Source organism: Perognathus longimembris, chromosome 8, assembly GCF_023159225.1.
Source record: "Perognathus longimembris pacificus isolate PPM17 chromosome 8, ASM2315922v1, whole genome shotgun sequence".
NCBI lineage: Eukaryota > Metazoa > Chordata > Mammalia > Rodentia > Heteromyidae > Perognathus > Perognathus longimembris.
Window position 1 is genome coordinate 42,809,592 of NC_063168.1, and position 23,160 is coordinate 42,832,751.

Here is a 23,160-nt window from a genome sequence, read left to right on the forward strand (position 1 = left end):
TACTTTTTCTCTTAGTGATGGAAAAACTAGGACACAATGACAAGTATTCTTTGTTGCTGACACTTTCTGAGTACTGACATACCCAGCTATCTACGAGAAGTTTGATAGGCAGGGAAGGTAGGTAGGAGAACACTTATGTATATCCGCATGCCTCAACCCGGGAGCCTGTCTGTAATACTTTGTAAAATATGCTTAGTTCAGACTATTAGGCAGGCAATGCCTGCTTGACCCAGTTTTCTATGGAGAGTTGTGTAGCAGTGCTGATTGAACTTCAGAAAGAGAGCTTGTGGTAAGCACTTTGCTCAATGTTATCTGTCAACTTCATATCAGGATGCATTTATTTCTCAGCAAGCTAAAAAATAAACCTTACTGGCATAAGCACACACATCATAGCAAAGCCTGTGCTGGTCACCATTGTTACAGTTCCTGGTAACTACAACACTCCATTTCTACATCTAACTACTGGAATAAACATAGATATGTTAAGTTTCGAGGATGTTGATATGCAGGACAGAAATAAGGCTACAAAATCCAAAGCTAGATTTTTGTTTAAATCCTTACAATAACCCTTCATAGAAAATCAAATTCAAATTATAGCTTATGTGAGTCATTCAATATAGTACAATATGTTGGCTAATAATGATTGAATTTTACTAGATCCACCAAAGAGCTGGAGTTGTAGAAAAGTTGGCCATTTTTATACCAATTTAACTTTCTTCTTTCTTCCACAACTTCTGCATTCTCTGTCTTTCTTCTTTACTCCTTTTCTTTCCCAATATCTCTCCTTATTTACCTCTATTTCTCCCCGTCATTATCTCTACCTCCTTTATCTTTATCTCTTTTTTCCTTCTGTCTTGATGCTCTGTTTCATTTCCCTTTTTTTTTTGATAGCTGCCATTAATGAACTGGAAAGTTTTCAATGAAACACCAAGACGTCTTTGTAAAAATTTATTTCTAGTTTAAAATGGATTTATATTTCCAAGCGTGATGGCAGGAATATGGCTGTGACCGTAACTGGTTTACAGCTTTCCCTCCTTTCTCTCCTGAGTAGTGAGGAGAAGAAACACTAACAGCTCTTCTTGAAAGCTGGGTGGGAGTGTCTTCACATTTCATTTAGGTAGATTTGGAAAAAAGTTTAAGCCATCTGTTTAAATGCACTTTATAACTAGCCAGATCCTGCCCAAGGAAGGATCTTTCTTTCCTCTCCTACACCTCCATAATAGACCTTTATGCTTCATTTTCTGTTTTAACCTCTCCTTGCTTCTCGCCAGTGCTTCTATTCTTCTGTTTGACTACTGCATCAATCCACAGTCTTGGTGATTTCCTCCATTCCCCAGTCCTTGAAGCATCCCCAGACTACTGAAGCTTTCTAAAGGCTTTCACTGTAAATAATGAAAGAAAACTAAAGTGAAACAAAGCTGCATCCTGTACTGCCATGGGAACCAGACACTGCCCTCATGCATGCAGTCCCCCAAATGAAGACCAGTCTTAAGCAACTTGAGGAGCTGAGAGGTTGAGGACAGAAGCTATCAAGCACAATGCAAGGCAGAGTGCATAGGATCTTAACTTAGTTCCCCTTGCTGTCTATTCCCAGCAGCTCTGATGTAGCCCTGTACCCATCTAGAAGAGCTTGGGTCAGGTGTAACAGTAGTAGTATTGATAAGTAAAAAAGAGATCCAAAAGAATCAATATGAGCTAATCACAAGAAACTCACAGAAAAAAAATGAGGTCAAAGACAAGAAGGAATGATACCCCAAAGATTTTAGCCAAATCTTACTGTGAGATAGATCACACAACTTGATTTGTACATTCAGATGAAAATGGTCATTGTGATAAACTTGTACACTAATTACATGGAAAACAGTTATTTGTGACATTTTATTCCAAATGTTAATTTGTTCAGTCATCTTGATTGTTTCTGTTTTTCTTCATACTGAAACAGTTCATTTTCTTATTTTTTGAAATCTTTTATGAAAAGCAGATATATAAAATTCTGTGTAAAGAGGCTGGGAATATGGCCTAGTGGCAAGAGTGCTTGCCTTGCATACATGAAGCCCTTTTTTCAATTCCCCAGCACCACATACATAGAAAACGGCCAGAAGTGGCACTGTGGCTCAAGTGGCAGAGTGATAGCCTGGAGCAGAAAAGAAGCCAGGACAGTGCTCAGGCCCTGTGTTCAAGGTGCAGGACTGGCAAAAAAAAAAAAAAAAAGATCTGTGTAAACAATATTGATACTTTAGTCACTGCCCTTGAATTATGGAGGAAAAGTATATAGATACTCATGCATTCATTAAGAAAATAAGAATTAAGTAAGCCTGCTACTTCCCCCATCACTATCTTTTATAACATAATTGGTATTCAGGTATCTAAGTTCCATCTTTGTTAGTGAAACATGTCTTATCAGAAAGGCTAATAAAATTTTGACTAATGTTTTCCCAGCTTTCGATTTATGTTTTATAGTTTAGAAAACCCCATAAATACAGTAGAACAACAAAAAGAAGTGTGATCTTTGATCAACAAAAACAAGGTGACAAGGTCATCACAGTAAAGTTTATTACTAAGAGGCCCATTCACATATTAAGCAAGGATTGTCAGCAGAATTAAGAAGCCAAACTTTTGTGCACATTAAGGAATCTTTCCCTAACTTGAAAATATCCATAGGAAAGGTCAGTTGGATTGCTTTCTATCTTTAACTAAGTCAGAAGAAATTACTTCCCCCTTATCCTGTGACATGCCAAAATTCAGCTCTCCTCTTTTGTTGCTCAAAATGGAATAGAACTTGACTAAAGAACAACACACAAGCACACAGTAGACGTTCATGTGATGAGGAGACCATTCTCTTAAGAATAATTAAGGGTTATTTGGAATAAAACAGAAGAATAGAGAATAGCAAGGTGCCTGGAGAGTGCCTGTAAATGGTAGAGCTCTCATCAGTCATGATGACATCTAAATTATGAAATAACACAAAGATGGAATTTATATTAACTAAAATGGATCATCTAAAGCCAAGAAGTAGATACCAAAAAAAGAGACAGGATAACAAAACAAAACACCTCTTTGTTTTGCTTTTGTTTATTCTTCTGTTGAATCTGAAAATTATGTGAGCTCTAGGACAGTCTTTATCAAGACAGATTTTCCTTTCTTTTATATTAAAGTTAGTGTATCACTTTTCCTTTATTCTAGAACTTTGACTATATTTTTCCACAAGATCTTAATCTTCTGCAACGAATTTTCTGAACATGATCAAGTCAGGATTTAGTTACACATTGGGTATGGCTTGAGTTTACAGACAGGAAATCTATTAGTCAAGAGTGTCCTCTTTTCTGAAGAATTGAGAAAAAGGATGGATGGATGGATGGCAAGACAGGACAGGGTAAGGTAGATAGCACCATCTATGGGACAGTCTTCAAGTGAAAAGAATTCTTTTTCTGGGGACTGATTCATGTCCTTGCCTTTATGAGCATATTTCCTTTCCTGGTATATGGTTTAGCAGTATTCTAAGATGGATGTTAATCCTAGATTGATTATTTTCCACTCTTTTTCTAGTATACATTTAAACAGCTTGAACAAAAGTCCTACTGTGACTTTACTACTCAAAACCATTATTTCCTAATCATTCACTTACAGAAATTAAATAATGTCATAGCAACTGAAAACCATCATGGAACTTAATTCTTCTCATAGTTATCAGATTTTATTATTTTACTGTGTATAGAAATTGTATTTTCATAACTACCTTATACAGAAAATATAATTTCAAAGGTCAGTAAATATAAAAACCAAATGTATCTTAAACAATGAATGATTTCCATTATAAAGCAATGAAACAATATTATATGTACTTACATCCTGTCAAAGTCTCTATGGAAAAGTTAAAAAAATTAGTCTAATTCCTTATTTGATACATTGGAAACCAAAATCAAATTAGAATTGAGTTTTTCAATGCCAGCTATTTGAATCATTTTTTGTTGGTTTTGGTTTTTTCCCCCAGAACAAAAACTACCAAACCAAGTGTTGTGTAAAGGTTTTAGGTCCATATTTAACAGCTGTGAGTATATTTCTATAGTATATTAGCATAGAGTCAATTAATATGATATGTACTTATTTAATTTATAAAATAATACCATTTAAATAAGTTTGGTGATTTTTAAATCTTCTCTAACATTATTCATTAGAAAGGAATTTATAGAGCCTTATAAGTGGTACATTTATATGTACTTTTGCTCTCAAGTTTCTACACTCACCTTGGTTTTCTTCTTGAAAATGTCTTTGATCAAATGATCACTTCGTAGAACTTAGTTAATTAAACAAAAATGAAAAGATGAATCTAGAATGTTAACATCGATATAATTTTCTATTAAAAAGTTTGATCAGTGTTGAAACCTTGCTCTTGCCCTAAGCCCCTAAGACAACTTCACTTTTCAGTTCTAGTCCAGCTGCCAAATACTGTTTGTCAAATGACTCTTGGTTGTTTAGTAGGTAGTAATATGTAATATACTTTATGTGTAATATACTTTTATGGTTTATATGTAGGAAACACATAGGAAACATGCTTATATATGATTTGTACTGATATATGGTACATAAAGAAATATAATTAAATATATGAAATGCATAGATTCTGCATACATAAATAAAATATAAAGAAAATTTTACTGGATATTGTCAATAGTTTAAATCATGTTCATGTTTGCATCCCAAATAGAAGTTCAAAATAATTAAATTTTGATAAATGTGCTGAACACACAGTTCCCAAATAAACTTCTTTTGCAATGATCAGTTTTTCGATTTAATATTTTAAAATTATATTTTGATAAATTATGATTGATCTACTGTCAGATTTGTGATAAAATATGGCTGTTAAAAAACCTAGATTTTAGTTACCTAAATTTTTATTTTATTTATTTTTTCAGGAAAAAAGCTGAATTACTAAAAATATTAAAAGGCAGGGATGGCCCATGGATAATAGGATTGGTAAAACCAAGTAAGTTTAGGTCAAATTTCATAGCTATTTTCAATGGATTTACTTTTATCCAGGTCCACATAAATTTATAGAATTTCTGAATAAAAATAAATAAAAAATAAAAGTGATTTAAAAAATAATTATCTAGAAAGACCCTACCAGCAGTCAATAATAATAATATTGCTTACTTTAAACAGGAAAGTGAAAGACTTTTCCCAACACCCTTTATTCTATTACTGAAACTGTCTCACATCCTGTGATTGCTGCCCATGGGCAGAAACCTGCTGCCCTGTGACTCTGTTTTCCAATGAATGATAGTAATGGAGCACTTGCATGATGTGTTTGATGCCTTGCATGAGGAAGACATGCAAAGGCAAGGTCCAGTCTGCATGCTGCTTAATGAATGTTTTTCCTTTTCTCTCCCTCCTTGTCATGTGCTTTCAGAAGACAACAATGTGGAAGGTGGGTGCTTTCTATCTTGTTTTCCTATTCTGTTTTGCCTTTTGATTTCTTAGTATGAATAGGCTACCTCTCGAATTTAGACGGTAAGTTGAACTTCTTTCTGAGCATTTGTTGATTTCGGGATCTTGTATCACTTTTCATATAGAACACACACACACACACACACACACACACACACACACACACACACACACTCCATCAGGGCCTAAGGTAACAAAGACTTTCAGTCTTATCTCCATCTCTTGATGGATTTCAGCATCCCACATGGGCTTTAGAATACTTACTTCAGTTCTGTATGGAAAAATGATACAATGCTCCAACTTCTTTTATTCTAAAAGAGAAAGTGTGTCTTTGCAGCTTTTGAACACAGTGCATGATCTTTTCTCCATGTTTTCTTGATCAGAATGATTTCCTCTTTTTTTGTTGGAAATGTTTGTTATTGTCATTTCAAGACCATTGAATTGTTTCAATTGAATTAATTTACAAAAAGAACACAGAACAAAATGTTGACTATGAGTAAAATTCATACATTTAGACTTAAAAACCTAAGCCAATGGCCAGTGGAAATAAAACACACAGCACCCCAGTGTGATTACTGGTAAGTATACCTATAATTTCCTGTCTATGTTAAAAAATATTTTATTGAAGTTTTAAAAAATTATCTCTATCAAGGAATTTTGAAATTATATATATATATATTCATATATATTCCTTTAGAATTCAACAAATATAGTTGAACATTTTTACTTTTTAAAGATCTAGATTGTCAGTCTACTCACTCCTGTAAAGGATACACACATGAAAAGACCTAGAAATAGCAAATGATTATGAAAGGGAAGGCTTATGATTTTACATGCCTGCCATTGCTTTATATGATCAAAGCACTAATAGTTGTTGAATAAACAAATTTACTAATATTTATATGCCAGAAGAGAGCATTTAACATACTTTGCATTGCTGCTGTATTTTTTAACTGCCGTTGTCTTCCAAAAAATATCTCTACTGGATGGAGGGTTTCTTACCAAAAAATGCTCGGCATTCAGAGTTACACATACATCAACTTAAAGTAACCAAGATTTCTGGTCTAAAAACAAAAACCAAAATAAAACAATAATCACTACTTGTTAGCACCATTTGATAAGTAGTATGGCCTCAGAATTATATGCGTGATTCTTTCATGAACAATATTATTTCTACTAAAAATTTCTGTCCCATTATTTAAATAAAATAGATTAAAACTTCAAGAAGTTATGAATCACTTTTTCCAGGTTTTGGCTCTGTATATTTGGTTTCTGGTTTTTCCATTCTCTAATTTTCTTGCATCTGAGCATACATTTGAGAAACTAATTTACCCTGCTGTCTTGGAATATTCCAAATTCAATCTCACTTAGGTTGTGCATGTTGAGTTTGAAAGTTACTTTGGAAAAGTACTCAAGTACATATATATTTCCTTATCAGTTGTGTTAATGGTTCCACGTTTTGTGGGTATTATTTTCCTCTTTAAACTCAATTGCATTCCAAAGAACTTTAAAACCAAGCTAATAAGGAAGAATATTTCCTTCTTCTCTCACATACACTTCCGAGGCAGTTTTATTGTAAGATTCTCAGAACATAGGCTCATATTCTTTTGTCATAATGTTTCTTCAAGCACAATTATAACTCTCTATTTATAATGTGACTGGTAAACATCCCTTAAGTAATAGGAAATTTAGTGGGAAGAATGTGAAAAGTTTGAGGACTTATTAATTTCCATCCATATTGATGAAGTACCAAAACCAATACAAGTCTCCAAATATATCTTATAGAAGATTTTGTAAAAGTTAGATCTTATCAGATCATGCCCTGATTCAGTCGATCAAATTGCTAACGAACATTATTGACACATATGTAGTTCATACGCAGTAGCGCAAATATATCTATAGTACTTAAAAAATAAAAGCAAAAGATTATAGAAATGAGAAAATCTGTCATTCTTCTCTACCATGTAAAACATTAAATTATCAACATATCAGCATACTTTTTTAAACTCCATGTGTGGTGCTTTTGGTTTTTATTTATATACTACAGAGAGGTTGCATTGTAGATATATAAAAATTCTGTTTTATTAATCACGATAACTTCACATTATTGTTATATAATTATTTGTAATTCTATCTATCTACAGAGATATTTGAATAGCTTTAAATTTTTATGAAAATAAAGATTACTTCAATATGTAAATATCATTCAAATACATCATTTCAAATACAGCTGACATAGCTCTAGATATTCAAATTACAAGTTATTACACTTTAGGTATGTGTTCTACCTAGCTTTTTTTGTAAATTCTTAAAGTACGCAAAGTTTGAAAAATATCTTTATTTCTAAATTTAGACTAAAAGAAAAAAGATTTATGTCTGTTGGTATAAAAACCAGCTTTTTGGATAGTAAAAGAATTTTTAGGGGCTGGGGATATAGCCTAGTGGCAAGAGTGCCTGCCTCGGATACACGAGGCCCTAGGTTCGATTCCCCAGCACCACATATACAGAAAACGGCCAGAAGCGGCGCTGTGGCTCAAGTGGCAGAGTGCTAGCCTTGAGCGGGAAGAAGCCAGGGACAGTGCTCAGGCCCTGAGTCCAAGGCCCAGGACTGGCCAAAAAAAAAAAAAAAAAGAAATTTTAAAAGAACCTTTCCAGCCTGGTTTGCTAATAATACACACCTATAATTTCAGTACTTGGTAAATATAACCTGTTCTTTTAGTCAGCCTAAGGTAGGTAGTGAGAAAAAGACTCAAAAACAACAAAAAATAGACAGTTAGATTCCATCTGTGGCTCGCATCTCCAGTCCTAGTTATTTATAAGTTATATTAGGAGGATTGTGATTTGAACCCAGACTGTGAATAAAAGTCCACAAGACCTATCTCTAATTAACTTGCATAAAGCCAGGATAGAAGTGTGACTCAAATGGTAAAATACCAGTTGATCAAGTAAACTGAATGAGTGTGAAGTCCTAAGTTCACAACCCAGACACTTAGGAAGAAAGAAAGAAAAAGAAAGAAAGAAAGAAAGAAAGAAAGAAAGAAAGAAAGAAAGAAAGAAAGAAAGAAAGAAAGAAAGAAAGAAAGAAAGAAAGAAAGAAAGCCACAATAAAAATAAAACAAAAGTAAACTAAAAACAAAACAAAACAGCTTTCATGGTATTCTTTAAAAATGAGTGATGGTCAGCATGAAGCATTAAGCAGAAAATAAATAATTAAAATAGAGGAATCCAATAACTGTTAGAAAAAATATCGACAGTGAAATTATGTTTGTAGTACATATCATTAGAAACTCCTATTTACACTAAAATTAAAGTTAATTATAGTAAACTGGAGTAAATCAATGTTAATGCTGAATAATTTTGTCCTCCACAGAATATACTTTCAACTAAAGAAATGCATATTTCTTAAAAACATCATTATATACCAGACTCAGACTTGATAACTGCATGTGTAGTATTTTTTTAAATGTATTTGACCAACACTAGTCAGTTACTACATATCCCTAACAAGAAAAACTTTCTACATTATCATTTCAGTGTGACTACAGATTTTTTTTGTTCCCATTTGATTATGATACTGCTCTTTTTTTTTTTTTTTTGGATGAGGGGAAAAAGATCAGACCCAGCCCATGTTTCATATATCCCTTTATGTTTTTAAAAGTATAATTTCATCCCTGAAGACTGCGTCCTTTGGGGCACAGATCAAAATAGTTTCATCAAAGGGCACAAAGGGCAGATGTTCTATTTAAGGGATTGGTTGGATTTTAAGTCATGCACTGATAGTTCGATTGTTCCAACTGATACAGAGAGAAACACACAGTACAGCATATGCTAGTATTTAAATTGAAAGCTTTATAACTCTTTGCCCCAAAGCATTCCAACTGGGGGTTGAAAGAATGTTTTTTGATTGCCTCTGTGATACAGACATGTCTGATAGAAAACAAGATGTCTGTCACTGAAAATTTTTGTCTCCGTGACGACCCTGCCTTGCCATGCTACCTTGTTTATTGCTGACTGTGCTCTTGTTTTCCTTCAAGGTCTGGCGCACCTGATGATGGGCGACCAAGGTATGGGCTCTGTTCCTTTTCCACTCTGCTTTCAGTGTTTTCTTGTACTGTAGCTGCTTTTAAACCATCACTGCAACAACAACAAAAAAAAGTGTGGGCAAGTGCTTGCAACGTATTTGGCTGCAAATGAAATACATCATTTTTGTTCACATTTTTTCCCATGTGTCTCTCTCCCTTTCCTTTGTTGGCTTGGTTTTAATTTGCTCCTGTGTTTTGTTTTTTTTTTTTATTTTCTTCCATTTCCTGCATTAGGATATCTACAAATAAATGAGACATAAGAAGTTATGTTTCAAGATTTTGCTATACATTAATCAGCATTTGCAGTTAAGGGTGATTACAGGAAAGGAAAACCAAGATCATGTGAGGATAATATTGAAAGAAAATACCCAGTTTAACCTCTATACCAAAAAAAAAACAGAGTTCATTTTTCATTCATGCATGGCAGTTTGGGAACATGCAGACATCATTAGTTTCTGGCTTCTAGAATGCTGAGTATAGTCTCTCATGGAATCAATACTACCTAGGGTCTTTGTGTATCTTGTGTAATATTTTATAAATGAGCATGGGCCTTCTAATTCCTTGCATGCACTTGCCTTAAAGGGGGGCAGGATTGTCAGAATGTGAAGATTGCCTCTCCATTGCTCTTCAAAACTTGGTTTATACTTTCATGTCTGTTTAATTTTCAAAGAGCAATACACTTACATATATTCATAATTCTTATTGTTGTTTTTCTCTTCTCTATTCTCTTTGTCTGGAAAAACCTTTCTTCATGGATCCATTCCATCAAATACGTAGGTAAAAGTAAAGGTATTACATTTTACTTTTTCTTAATATCCTCTGTATGATTTACAGTGCATCTAAATTTTGTGACATATTTAGATCTTTTGGCATTGGTAATGGGTAATGGGAGGTAGGTATATGTATTGATGTATTTATTAATCTAAGGTAAGAAAATCCGTCCGAATATTTCTGTCTTGAATATCCTCCTTTATTTTTTTTATGCCTAAAAGTAGTTTTTTTTTTTTTTTTTTTTTTTTTTTTTACAAATGTTGGCTGCTTACATGATCAGTATATTTAGAAATGAGCTACCGGTTATAATTTCAGTGGTAGTACCAATCAATGAGAGTTAAATGACAGGTGCAATCACCATAAATATATCATCCTTAACTGTTCAATTTGGGTGGGACACATCTGCCCCATCCACTCTGGATTGAAATATAAGTTTATGCACATGTGACACTGAAACCTTATTGCTGTGGGTGTGTTACCTCGTTGTCTGGTAGATATCGCATGCATCCATTCAATCCATGGGTAGTTGGAAATACAGTATTGTGAAATACAAGCCTGCTGTTTCTATAAACACACTAGCTCAGAATATTACCATTCAGCCATGCGTTTCCTCTTCACTTGATTAAGTTAGGCATGTGCTAGAAATCTCAGATGCATGTTTAATTTGCCATTTAGGACCATCCACCTTGTGTTTAGTGCTGTCAGTGAAAGGAAGTAGGTGCTATACAGCTGTGGCAAATGTATAAAAGACTCTCAAACCATTTTTGTTTTGTGTGTATATATGTATGTGCTAGTCCAGGGGCTTTAATGCAATGCCTGGGTGCTGTCCCTGAGTCAAGACAAGCACTCTACCACTTCAGCCACACAACTCTACTTCCCACTTTTTATTTTCAATTAATTAGTGCTAAAAATCCTACAACATTTCCTGTCTCGGCTGGCTTTGGACCAAAATCTTCATATCTCAATATCTTTAGTAGCTAGGATTATGGATATGAGCCACCAATGCCCAGCATCTAGCCATTTTTAACTGTAATTTAGTGAATAGTTCCTGTGTCTCTAGTTTTAAAATTACTATTATTTTAAAATCTTTGACTTGAGTTCAAATTTTATGTTCTAAAATGCTAACTAAGGAAAAATGGCACCTGAGTTCACAATTCTACAATTTTACGTTTTTGTCACGTAGCAGAGGATCTTTTCTTCTTGAGAAAGACCTGAACATGAGCCAAGAAATATGTATTAGAAATGATATCAAAAAAATTTAAAGTAGAAAGTAGAGCTTCAGAAAAAAATGCTATCTGAATACTTTCAGTCAATAACATGTGTGCTTGCCATTTTTGTTTGGGTCCACATTTTTATCATGTAAACATGCTTTAACGCTTTAGCAACTATGAAACTAACAGTATGTATCAATTCTTCTAAAGATTTTTTTCTGTCATTGATGGTACTTTGGTATAACTCTTTTGCCCACAGCCAAATTCTCACTGACTTCTAACTCTTTGAGTACTTCCCCTATGTTCCAGTACATAGACCTAAGGCACATGATGCTTATACTCTGCTTCCTGGCTGAATAATGTATATTTGTTTGTAGTATGGGTATGTATATATTGATATGAATGTGAATGTACCTACACAGTTTGTAAGTATATGCACTATAAGTGTTCACTATGAAGAAGTAATTCTTTATATGGTTTTTCTAATAAGCCATGTAACTCTACATGTGCAGTCCTGTGTTAAGCAGATGCCTACCTCTTTGCTGTAATTAATATTACGTGTCACTTAACTTCATTCTGTTTTACCAAGTCTGTCTTCAGTGTTTCCTTTTGTGTGCAAAATGTCCTTGTCATTTCACTGGTTTTCATCGAATTTTGTCTCTCAGTCATCACAAAGCTAGGAGGAATACAATGTGCTATTTCTGTTATGTTCTTTAGTTTTGTTTTGTTAATGGCATCAGGATGCTTTCTATGGATCCTGGGGAAAATGATTTTAAGATGGACTCAAGCGTTTAGAAAATCAGAGTGGCTGACATTACATGTTGGTTACTTAGATGTGTTGAAATGACAAACATGGTTTGTCAGTCTTTAATGGTACATTAAATCAGCAAAGGACAAAGAGCAAAAATACAATCATCCTTTTGTCAAGGAATCAAATTCAAAGTATGTCAGTAGAGGAGGGATTGAAAAGGCATGGGCAAGTTAGTGTACATGACAAAAAGACAATGAGAGTGGTACTATGTGTGCTAGGAATTCACAAACAGGTAATGATGACATGATTTAGGGGCTCCTGTAGGCAAATATATTTGATTTGTGTAACCTATGGGATTTACAGAAGTCTAAAAACTATACTTATAACCCTGCACGTGTGAACAAATCTTACTTATGAATTAAAAGATATTAAGTCTAGCCAGTGTAAAATACTACATCCTTACATCAACTTATTAATGCAAAAATATGCACAATAAATATAAAGATATATGTCATGAAATAAATGATTTAAAAATGGTGAGGATTGAACTATAGGACTTTTATCCTCACCATTAATTTTTCCTTCCGAAGGAAAAGTTTAGAGTAAGTTTAGAATCTTTGGGATGTACTTATTTTTTGTGAATACAGAAGTAACACTGAATTGAAGGACATCATTGTTATCATTTTAATTTTTTCTACATGAATTCTTAATATTTTCTAAATTTGTAATTGCTCATTATTAGATGAATACCTTCCATTTAACAAAAATAATTGACATGTGTATAAAGAACAAGTTTTTGATAACCATTATTGTTCTCTCTGTTCCTGTAATGTAACCTTCTGGAGTTGGAGTGAATCCTTCCACATTTCATAATGCCTCAGGGTTCACAAACTGCAAAATATTTTACCATATGGACATAATGAAACACCTAAGTTGGACTCAGACATGATAGTGGTCACTGGTAATGTTGGCTAGTAGACTCACAAGAAGGAAATTCATGCTTGCTCCCTTTTCCAAAGGCAATAGAGGCCAAATATGTTCAAGTGGGTTTTCTATTTCAAACTCTAGGGTAAATAATTTGGATTAGTTTTATTTCTATAATTGCTAAATAAGATATGTCACTTTTAAACAGATCCAACTAGGATTAAGTTTTAGTTAGAGAAGTTTAGATTTCTTTAAAAGAGCTGAAGACATGGTACTCAAAGCCAACTGTACTATTGCTTGTGGGTAGATGATTCCAAATAAACTTCAGAAAATTTTGCTTGAATTTTTAATTTGTCAACAGTTTTGTTAAAATCACTAATAACCACAGTTTCTGCTTTTTACTCTTAATGTAAGTTCATCTATTTGTCTAGAAATGTAGTCTATTCTTTTTTTACTAAGGTTTTAATTGTTTATTTCATTCTAGTAATTGGTTGTTTGCTTGTTTGTTTCTTATATCTTACTATAGATGCTTTGTAAATGAAGTGAGTGACTATTTAAATAAGGAAAACCAAAGTAGGTTATACATGCAAATCCAGCCAGAATAGCTGGGTAGTTGCTGAAAACATGGATTATCATTAGGTAACAATTTGTGCTTTGAAGAAATGTTTGTTTTTTTTTCTTTCACAACAATCATTATTGTAATTATTTACATGTTAAATTAAATTTAATGTTAACTCTCCTTGGTAGAGTGTAAGCTCCAAGAGGGCAGGAAGTTTGTTTCTTGTTGTCCATTGTGCTTCCAAAACATTTTTCTTACTGTAACTTAAATGTGCCCTTTACTTGTCCTAAGCATAGAGGAAATAATTTGTAAGAGAATGGAGAAAGTTTAAAATTTTCACCAAGAGTGGAAAGGGAAGAAGAACTTTATTCAAATAACAAAAGTGAGTTGTAACAAGTGACTACATGCAAGCAGTCTGTCTCTGTCTCTGAACTGTCTTTTTGTTCCTATCTTTTATATTTTTTGTCAAGATTCTGCTATATTTCTTCCTAGAAAATTATCATTCTACTGTCATATATGTCTTAGCCCACACAAAGTAATAGGTCTGGAAAGAAATAAAGATATTGCATGTTGTAAGTAGTGGTTTTCAGAGGTGTGTGTGTGTGTGTGTGTGTGTGTGTGTGTGTGTGTGTGTGTGTGTGTGTGTTTGGTGTTTTTTTTTGTAATGCAATTCACTGTCATAAGGATAAATATAAGTTTTACCTTAAGATTTCCTTATTTGTGAGATAATAGTTACATAAAATTTTCGAAAAACTGAAATGAAATGTTATGCTATCTTATATGAGCTCTTCCTTTATTTATTTCAACTGTGTTTCAATTTGATGTGTTGTAAGACCCACCTATAGTTTAACTAAGTATGAATAGTAAGCTATCTGAAAAGTAAAAATCAAAATCTTGTCTTATAATAGAAACATATTCATTATCTTGTATTTATACAGCTATACAAATATTTGCACAATATTTTCATAATGAATGTCTGAGTCTATCAAAAGAACACTCATTGTTTGATTGTCTATGATTCTTGTTATGAGTAGAATTGGTAAGCATTACAGATACATATTGCTAAAATGAGTTTTATTCTTATTGTTATAGTGAAATGTTCACATCAAATGTAATCATCTATCAAAAAAATAGTTAATTTTCAAAATATATCCCATTAATACCTGGATATAGTTGATTATTTACAACTAATTTGTAAGCTATATGCAATATTATCATGTATTTCTAACCTTTATCTGCAACGTCATATCACAAATCTATTATATTTGCTCTTAAAATTGGCATTTTAATATTGAGAGAACAGTAAGTTATTGGTGATGTTGTTTTGTTTTGTTTTTCTCTCAGTCAATTCTGGCTGCTATAATGAAGTAGTGAAAACCAGGGAGCAAAAATTTCTCACTAATATGACATCTGAGAATTCCACAATCAAGGTGCAGGTGTGTTTTATACCTGTTGAAATCTGGGCTGGTACAGGGCAGTCTGCTTTCTGTTCCCTGATCTGGTAATTGGAGCCAAGAAATACTCACCCTCCTAGTGAGTCCCTAGAATTAAGCACCTGGGGGATACAGTTTCACAAATGGATTTTGAAGAGATAACCAACCTTCAAATAGTAGCAGATAAAATCAGGTCATAGATTATAATATAACATACCAGACTTCTTCTTACCAACTCTTGTATTGCCATGTAGTCAACTAGTCTGTGGAAATGTCCAGTTTCTACTCTCAGCTTCCTGATAGATTTACTGTGGATTCTGATATATAATCAATTTAATTATGAAAATATCTTATTTCTTTTGTTTTGTATGGATTCTTAAATCATATTTCCTCATTTAACTTCCTAGTAATAAGTAAACTGCTGTTTAGAAGTTTGTGGATGCTGACAGCATTGAACCGAAGCACATACTTTGTACATATGTAAACAAAGTAAGAAATAATTTACTTCCATCTATTGTTGTTACCTCTTTTGTTGCAACCACAGAATATGGAAAACTCAGAATTTCACCTTATAAAATCATACAGTATGAATGTATTTGATTTCATTCATGAAGGCTCTGAGAGTATTCAATATTTTATTTGTAGTTCTTCTTTAGCTTTCCTGTTCATCAGTTCTAGGTATAACTAAGAAAAGTTCCTTGAAGAGTGTGATTTAATCAATCACATAATTATAGTTATTATTAATAAATTTCATAATTCATTGTAATCTTTATTCTGTGAAGATTCCCATAATTTTATAAAATATACATATGGTAATGATATTGACAACTAAACAGAATTTTAAAGACTTGCAGTAGATTAACTTCTTCTTTGAAGCATATAGAACAGATTCTCCATAGTCAAGGGGAGGTCTGAATAACAATTTAAATGTTATAATAATTTTACTAAAATACTAAATTTTTAAGTTATGACAAAATTATATTTAAATCAGATCTATTCCCCTAAATACTTTTATCTTTTTCATCCATTTGAAATGTAATCTTTTTAAAATATAAATTCATTATCAACACCTTTAGGTTCATAGGTATTTATTTTATAAGTTGTGCTGGTGAGTGGATATTAATAATGTTATTTCTTGTGTAATTAGTTTATATACTGAAGCAAATTTAATTTTTAATGAGAATCACACAATTTTGTAAACAGAAAGAGCATTAGAAATCATCATTAAAGTAATATTGGCATTCTGAGTTTTAAGATATGATAAACACTATTTCCTATTAAATCTTGTGAAGATTTGAATTGAAATGATGGTAAAGAATAACCAAGTCTTACGGAGCCTTCAAAACTTTTCTCCCAACTACATGTAATTATGTATATTTCTATTGCAACTTTTAAAATTTATTTAACAAAACACGAGTGATTGCTGACCAACTTCTGATTGTCATATTAAGACCTTGTCATTTATGATTTTTTACTTTCCCATAGGACATGAGTTTTAAGATTTCTCTTTTCTTCCTACCCTAAGAGCTGTCTTTTTATAAATGGTAGACAAAGTCAATGAAAACTCTCATTGTACTGGTAGAAGGAAGTTGGGGGGAGGAGGGGAAGAATGGGGGAGGGGCACCAGGACCAGCTATTTTTTTTTTTTTCTTGTTCTCTGTTTAGTCAAAGAAGTCTCTGGAAATCAGATTGAAAGGCAAGCTTTTCTTAAAAACTTGTATAATAATCAGGTTTAAAAGCAAAATGCTTTAAGAAGAGGATAGTAACTTGTTTCTGTATGACTCTGTAGAACAGCTTGGGCATCATTGGCTGCTAAATAGCATGATTTATTGGGACCTTTTCAAGGGATTTGAACACTGTGTGACAGGAAGAGCGTTTCATAGAATAAAGTAAATATTCTCCAACTTTATTGGAAGACATCTTATCTTGTACTTCTCAAATGCAAAGGTAGACTCCTCCTTCTTGGACCATGGAGAGTTCTATACACCAAGGGGCTCTTATACCTTAGACTACATTTATTAAAAACAATGTTTTATTATATCTTGTGGAGAAATATGGCAGAAGAGAACAAAAGGAGGTAGATGGGGGGTGGCCCACCCTTAGTCATTATTATTGACATTAAGGAGAATTTTCTGCGTGTGTGACTGTTACACATAGCCACCACTTTTCAAAATAGATGTACTGAAGGTATTTGACTACAAGAAATTTAACCACATGCACAGTAATTACCAGTTTTCAGTACATGACTCTACATTTTCAAATCATACCTACTTACACAAGGGCCTATTAACAACAAGCATGGATTATTTTTTCTGTTAATTTGTCTATGATTTGCCATGGACTGTATATCACACCATGTCCTGTTCAGATCTAGTGAAACTGAAGCATTCCTTTAATGATAAATATTTGCTTTCAGCCAAGTAGAGTACAGGAATTTTACCAGAGCTGCAAACTAAAACCATATTCTGTCATCTTAAATTTCTTTCATTGTACAATCCAAATACAGAATATAAAAGTTTGTTTCTGAAAAAAAAGATGAATCAGAAAATTTAAAAATTATGTGTGATTGCAAAGCTCTTTGTGTTATGATTTCAAAGCTCTCTGTCTGTTTTACTCTCTCCCTCTTTCCTCTGTCTCTCTTCCTCTGAACTACCTGGTCAATTGACCTAGTTTCCCATTTCATTTTCCAAACGTGGCATTATAAAGTCTGCAGACATTTGAAGAAAATTAAATTATCCACTTAAAGGAACACTTCAATTTTGTTCAGGCAGTGTTGCCAGAGGGATGGAAATCCCTAAATTGGCCAATTATGATTCTAAAGTCCAGGGAAGCCCTCATTCAGTAGCTATCTGTGTGTTTCCACAGATTGCTACTAGAAAAATCTGCCAGAAATCAAAGGTTAAGCTCAATGAAGAGTTACCTTTGATGTTGGGTTGATCTAGAAGAATCATGATGGCTGGTTATGATTACATTTTAAGTGCTTATTTGTTTAAATAAAATAGCACGTTATCTGACCCACAGTCAGCAGGGTGTGCGCATTTTCAATTGCCTTCCCAGCAAGGGTGATGATTTGCAATGTGCCATCTGTACTTTCTGTGACCAACAGCATTCTTTCTCAGGGGACTGAGTTAAGAGTCATTCAACATGATGGATAAGCAGAGAAACCAACTCACACTCAAGAAAGCTCACACTTAAGATTTAATGTCTATGAGGATGATTCATTTTTACTTTGTCCTGGAATAATTTCTAAAAGTAATGTCAGTGACTTATCAGGATATGTGTTTGTTTCTTTTCTTTCTGCTTCATTAATGACATTCCTGAAATAGAGAAAATGCAGAAATGCCTTCTCTTGAGGACCACTCTTTAATTAATCTCAAGTATCTTTCCTCCCTGATAAGAGCATTTGCACAAGTGTTCAAACACCAGAGCATACCTTAAAGCCATTGCCTTTGTCTGATTAGGTAATTAGTTATCAGAATGGTTGCATAGTAAACTCAACCCTCATTGTCAGTTGGGACATACTTCTAAATGTGCACATTTTCAAGACACCTAGCAGTGAATTTTATTTATTAGGTCCACGGTAGTTTGAGATTCTGTACTCACACGTACCTAAACATGAGATATATAACCTTATTAACTTTGTATCTCATATGTATATCATGGTGTATGTAAATTATACTATCTATCCATCTACCTACCTCTGTATCTTTTATCTAAAACCTCCAGAACATACAGAACACAATTAGTTAGACTCTACCAATTCAGCTGACTTGCTTTTGCTCTCCATACCTGTTAATGACATCTTCAAAGGTCTGCACCATATTGCAACACATACCCTTTGTTTACTCAGCCCATACTGCCCCTGTTGAAAGAATTTCCTTGTTGACACAGGAATAATTCCTTGGCTCAAGAGAAGTTCATTCATTAGGAAAGGTCTAAGTAGATGATGACCTTAATCAACCATTCTTTATACTACAAAATAAAACAGTATATTTTCAAATTAGTAAAGCTCTCACTGAAAGGTCATTAAAACTTTCATAGTATAGAGTTCAGACTAGGTACTACCTCAAAGAAAAAAAGAAAAAGAAAATCCACAATTGAATTTATGGCACCTTTTGAACATCATACAAGTTGCCTGAACACGGTAGGTGTTTTGTAATATACTTTAGATTCATTCTGGATTTAAATGGAATTTTGGTAAGGAGACCAAACAGAGTATAAGCTCAACAGAAAATATGGAGGTCTCATAAAAATCACCTCACAAATATAGCCAACAAAGGATTATTCTAATTTCTTTTTCTGGAGATATTAAGGAAGTCTTAAATTAAACAAGATCACTTTATTTGTGCAAAGGTCATATTTTAGGTAGTGGGCAATTTGTCTTTGGGAGAGTCTATTGAAAAAGAAGGTATAATATTCTTTGAGGCATTATAGAAACCCTTGATCCAGATATTCAAATTGTGTGAAGACAGATGATAATACATTTAATAAATCTCAGAAAGAAATAGTAAAAGTGAAGTGAAAACAGAGAAAGTGGAGGGGAGTGCTGAAGGGGATAACCTCAGCTCCTATGGGGGCAAGAAAAGGAGATTACCTAGCCTCGGTGACAGCAAGACATTCTTTATTTCCCCATGCAGGAAAGATATGGAAGAGTATTGCTCATAGCCTGAGAGTGTCACTCTAGGAACTAGGGAAGCACTCATGGATGTTGGCATATTTTATGTCATTTGAGGATCACCAGACATTGTAGTCTTGTCAAAGATAAATTTCTCTGTGGCTGTGCTCTCTTGCTAAAAATTAACATAAAATATTTGGAAATGCCACATCATTATAAGTAATGTCTCTCTCTTTAAGAAGGGATTTGGCAAAATAGGACACCTAGAGAGAGGTTCATTTTAATGTGAGTAAACCATATCAGATGGCATCCTGCAGCCTTTAGTTATCCTTAGTTAGGGCTCTGCTGAGTTGGAAGCACATTGGCAATGCTGGCTTCTAAGCCAAGAAGGAAGTTAAGACGTGATTGACAGAAAGAATCTTATCATTTGTGTCCTGGATTAGCTATGTTAACAGTGCACATGCAGTCACTGAATACAAAAGCAGTTCTAGGCTAAAGTACTTAAGAGTGATGCTTTCTGCCCTAGGAATTATGTAATACCCTATATTTACCTCACAAAATGACAACCGGATTCCATTTACTAATTTTGTCAGTCACTACTATTTAATGTGAAATATTTGAACTTAGAGCATTTTTTGTTTTTATTTTTGTATTGGAAACATAAGAAATAATAAAATTTTCTGCAAAGTATAGGGCAAATTATCATGGTGATTGGAAAAGATCCACACATAACCCCTAGCCTCACGATTTATATATTAACAGTGTGTAGTTTTAGGGAAGCAGTTTGATCTCCCTAATCCTCATTGTCTCCATCTGTAAAGTATAAGCAATATCATCTTTGTTCATGATGGAGATTAAATACAAAAACATTAGCCAGGTGCTAGTGGCTCATGCTTACAATCATTATTACATGGGAGGCTGAGATCGAAAAGAACATTGTTTGAGGCCAGCACATCTCCTCCCAACCGATAGCTGGAAATGGTGGTACCTCTCTACCATTCTAAGCTATGTGGGAAACAGAGATCAGAAGATCTCTATTCCAGACCAGCCTGAGCAGAAAAGTCCACAAAACACCATCTACATAGAGGAAGCCGGGCAAAATTTGAACACATGTGATCGGAGTAATAATGACAAATCAAAAAGTAAGCAGATTTTGATGTAGGCCTGTGCCTGGGTAGAGAAGTGAAATGCCATCCTAGAAATAATCAGCAAAGGCAATAGAGTCATGGCTCAGAGGTATTCTGCCCATCAAAGATGAGACCTTGAATTCAAACTCAAGCATGTATACTACATGTATTAAAGAATATTTCTAGAGTAAGAGAAAATGGTGAAAGTGTTTTAGGATAAAGCTCTTCCAATTTCTTGTTAGCTAAATTACAAAGGAATAAGAAAACTAAAAAAGAAAAAAATATGTGAGGTGAGCTTTAAAATGCTGACAAAGAAATTATCCCATCATCTTTTTTGGCTCTATATCACAAAAGCAAGATGTTTTCCTCTAATTTATTTTTTAATTTCCTTGATTAGGGTAGCAAGATCCTGTTTACAGTGAGCAAGTTTTAGCAAAATCAGATAAGCCCTTTGTTCTAGACTGCTTGGTAAGAAAAAATTCAGCTTGCTTAATTGCTTTTCTTCATTATAAAAGACAATACAATGAAAAAAATCACAATCCCTTCCTGTCACTGACTTTCATTCTGGGGTGTGCTTTGAAGACTAAAAAATTGTACGAATATTATGAGAGTCTGAGGTAATTATGAAAGAAAGAATAAAGCTTGGAAGTTAGGAATTAAGACCAGGTGCTGATTCACTTTAAATCAAACTGTAAAACCCACTGTACTCAGAACATTAAAGAAATTTATTTTTAATGGATAAGACCATAAATAATACCACGATTTGAATCAAAATTTCTAAGTCTCAAAATCCAAATGTCCAGTCCAAAGAACTTCCACTAATTCTGGTTTGGCAGTGACCTAAACCCAGCTGAGGTACTCAAAAGGAAAATATAAATCATAATGGTTAGGTTTTATGATTATTTTTTTAAAGAGAGAAGGGAAGAAATAAAAAAGTTGTTTATTTTAATGAAAATTTTCCTTGAAACTCTCACTAGCCATCTGAATGTTGTGATTGTTTTATCATAAAACCTTTGCTAAGCCTCTCCAGTGATCTTGCTCTGTATTTTGAGTTTAACTAGAGCTAAATTATGTGTCTAACTCGTCATCTTTATCCTTCAAACAAAGTACTTTCTGTAAGTGTGACCCAACAACACCACATCAAATTCAGATTTTTCTCTCAAAACTTTACATCTTCAGTCTCTAAAATCATCTATCATCATGTTGAATTCCTACTTACTATGTTGTTTCTTACCTTAAAGTCAAGTCCCAAATTAATCTTGATATCTTAAATGCCTAAGTAGGACACATTTGGAAACAGTCTGATTTTGTATAATATGCTTCTGTTTACACAGATTATTGCCCAAGAACAGTGTGTGTGTGTGTGTGTGTGTGTGTGTGTATGTGTGTGTTTTATATTTTTTGACTAGTTCTGAACTTTTTTATAAGCCAGACTTTCAATTTTGTGTGCAACAGTATAGAATGTGACCTGGTCTTTCAATCATTAAAATGAGAAAACTTTACTAAACATCCTATATAAGATACTATGAATCAAAAATAAATAGGCATGCTATCTGTCCTAGGTACAGTTATAGCTCAATAGGTGAAGACCTTTCTGCATGCAAGTCTTATTGACAATTCATAGCTCACAATAGAAGTGATTTATAAGAAGAACCATTTTGCTTTAGTTGAGACTCGCTGAATCATAGCTATTTACCAGACTGAAGTGGATGAGTAATGGAATTTTTTTCTTTAACAAATTACTCCAAACTTAGCAGGTTACAACTTAAATTAGTATACAGTATTTTGCAGGGCAGAGACTTGACTTGGCTCTCCAAGGGGGTAAATTGTATTTCAAGCTCTAGAAAATAATTGCTTTTTCTCCATATTTTTTGAGGACCCCCACACCCTTACTTGGTGACTTCCTTCATCTATCTTCAGCACCAACAATATTACATCTCTCTGACCATTCTCTTCCGGTCACATTGTTCTGTGTTTCACTCCTTTTCCCTCACTCTTTTATATAGGAAATCAATACAGAATAAGTCACCAAGCTCACAGTTTGCATGTGTGATGAGGTGCCATTATCAGCCATACTGCAGAAAGACACCATAAAGACAATTATAAATTATAGTGTTGAAGGAAGATTGGCTCCTGATGGGAATGAGTTAGGAGGTTGTAGAAACAGTTGAAGTAACAGGTGATGGTGCCTGAACTGAAATGATGACCTCTTGAAGGAGAAATGGAGTGTGAAAAGCTAGAT

The 23,160-nt window shown here is 33.6% G+C and overlaps 1 protein-coding gene across 7 annotated transcripts in view; it reads left to right on the plus strand.

Moving 5' to 3' along the window:
* Positions 1–23,160, plus strand: part of Nrxn1 (neurexin 1) — a 1,045,218-nt gene that overhangs the window by 94,044 nt on the left and 928,014 nt on the right. For 2 of the 7 annotated variants that reach the window (XM_048352948.1, XM_048352950.1), the window contains exons 3-4: positions 9,480–9,509; positions 10,305–10,316. The exons of 2 other annotated variants lie outside the window; for them this stretch is intronic. In XM_048352948.1, the coding sequence (XP_048208905.1) occupies positions 9,480–9,509; positions 10,305–10,316 (42 nt within the window). Of the gene's footprint in view, positions 1–5,407; positions 5,426–9,479; positions 9,510–10,304; positions 10,317–23,160 lie in introns of all 7 variants that reach the window. 3 more of the 7 variants (XM_048352949.1, XM_048352951.1, XM_048352955.1) reach the window with 2 other exon arrangements.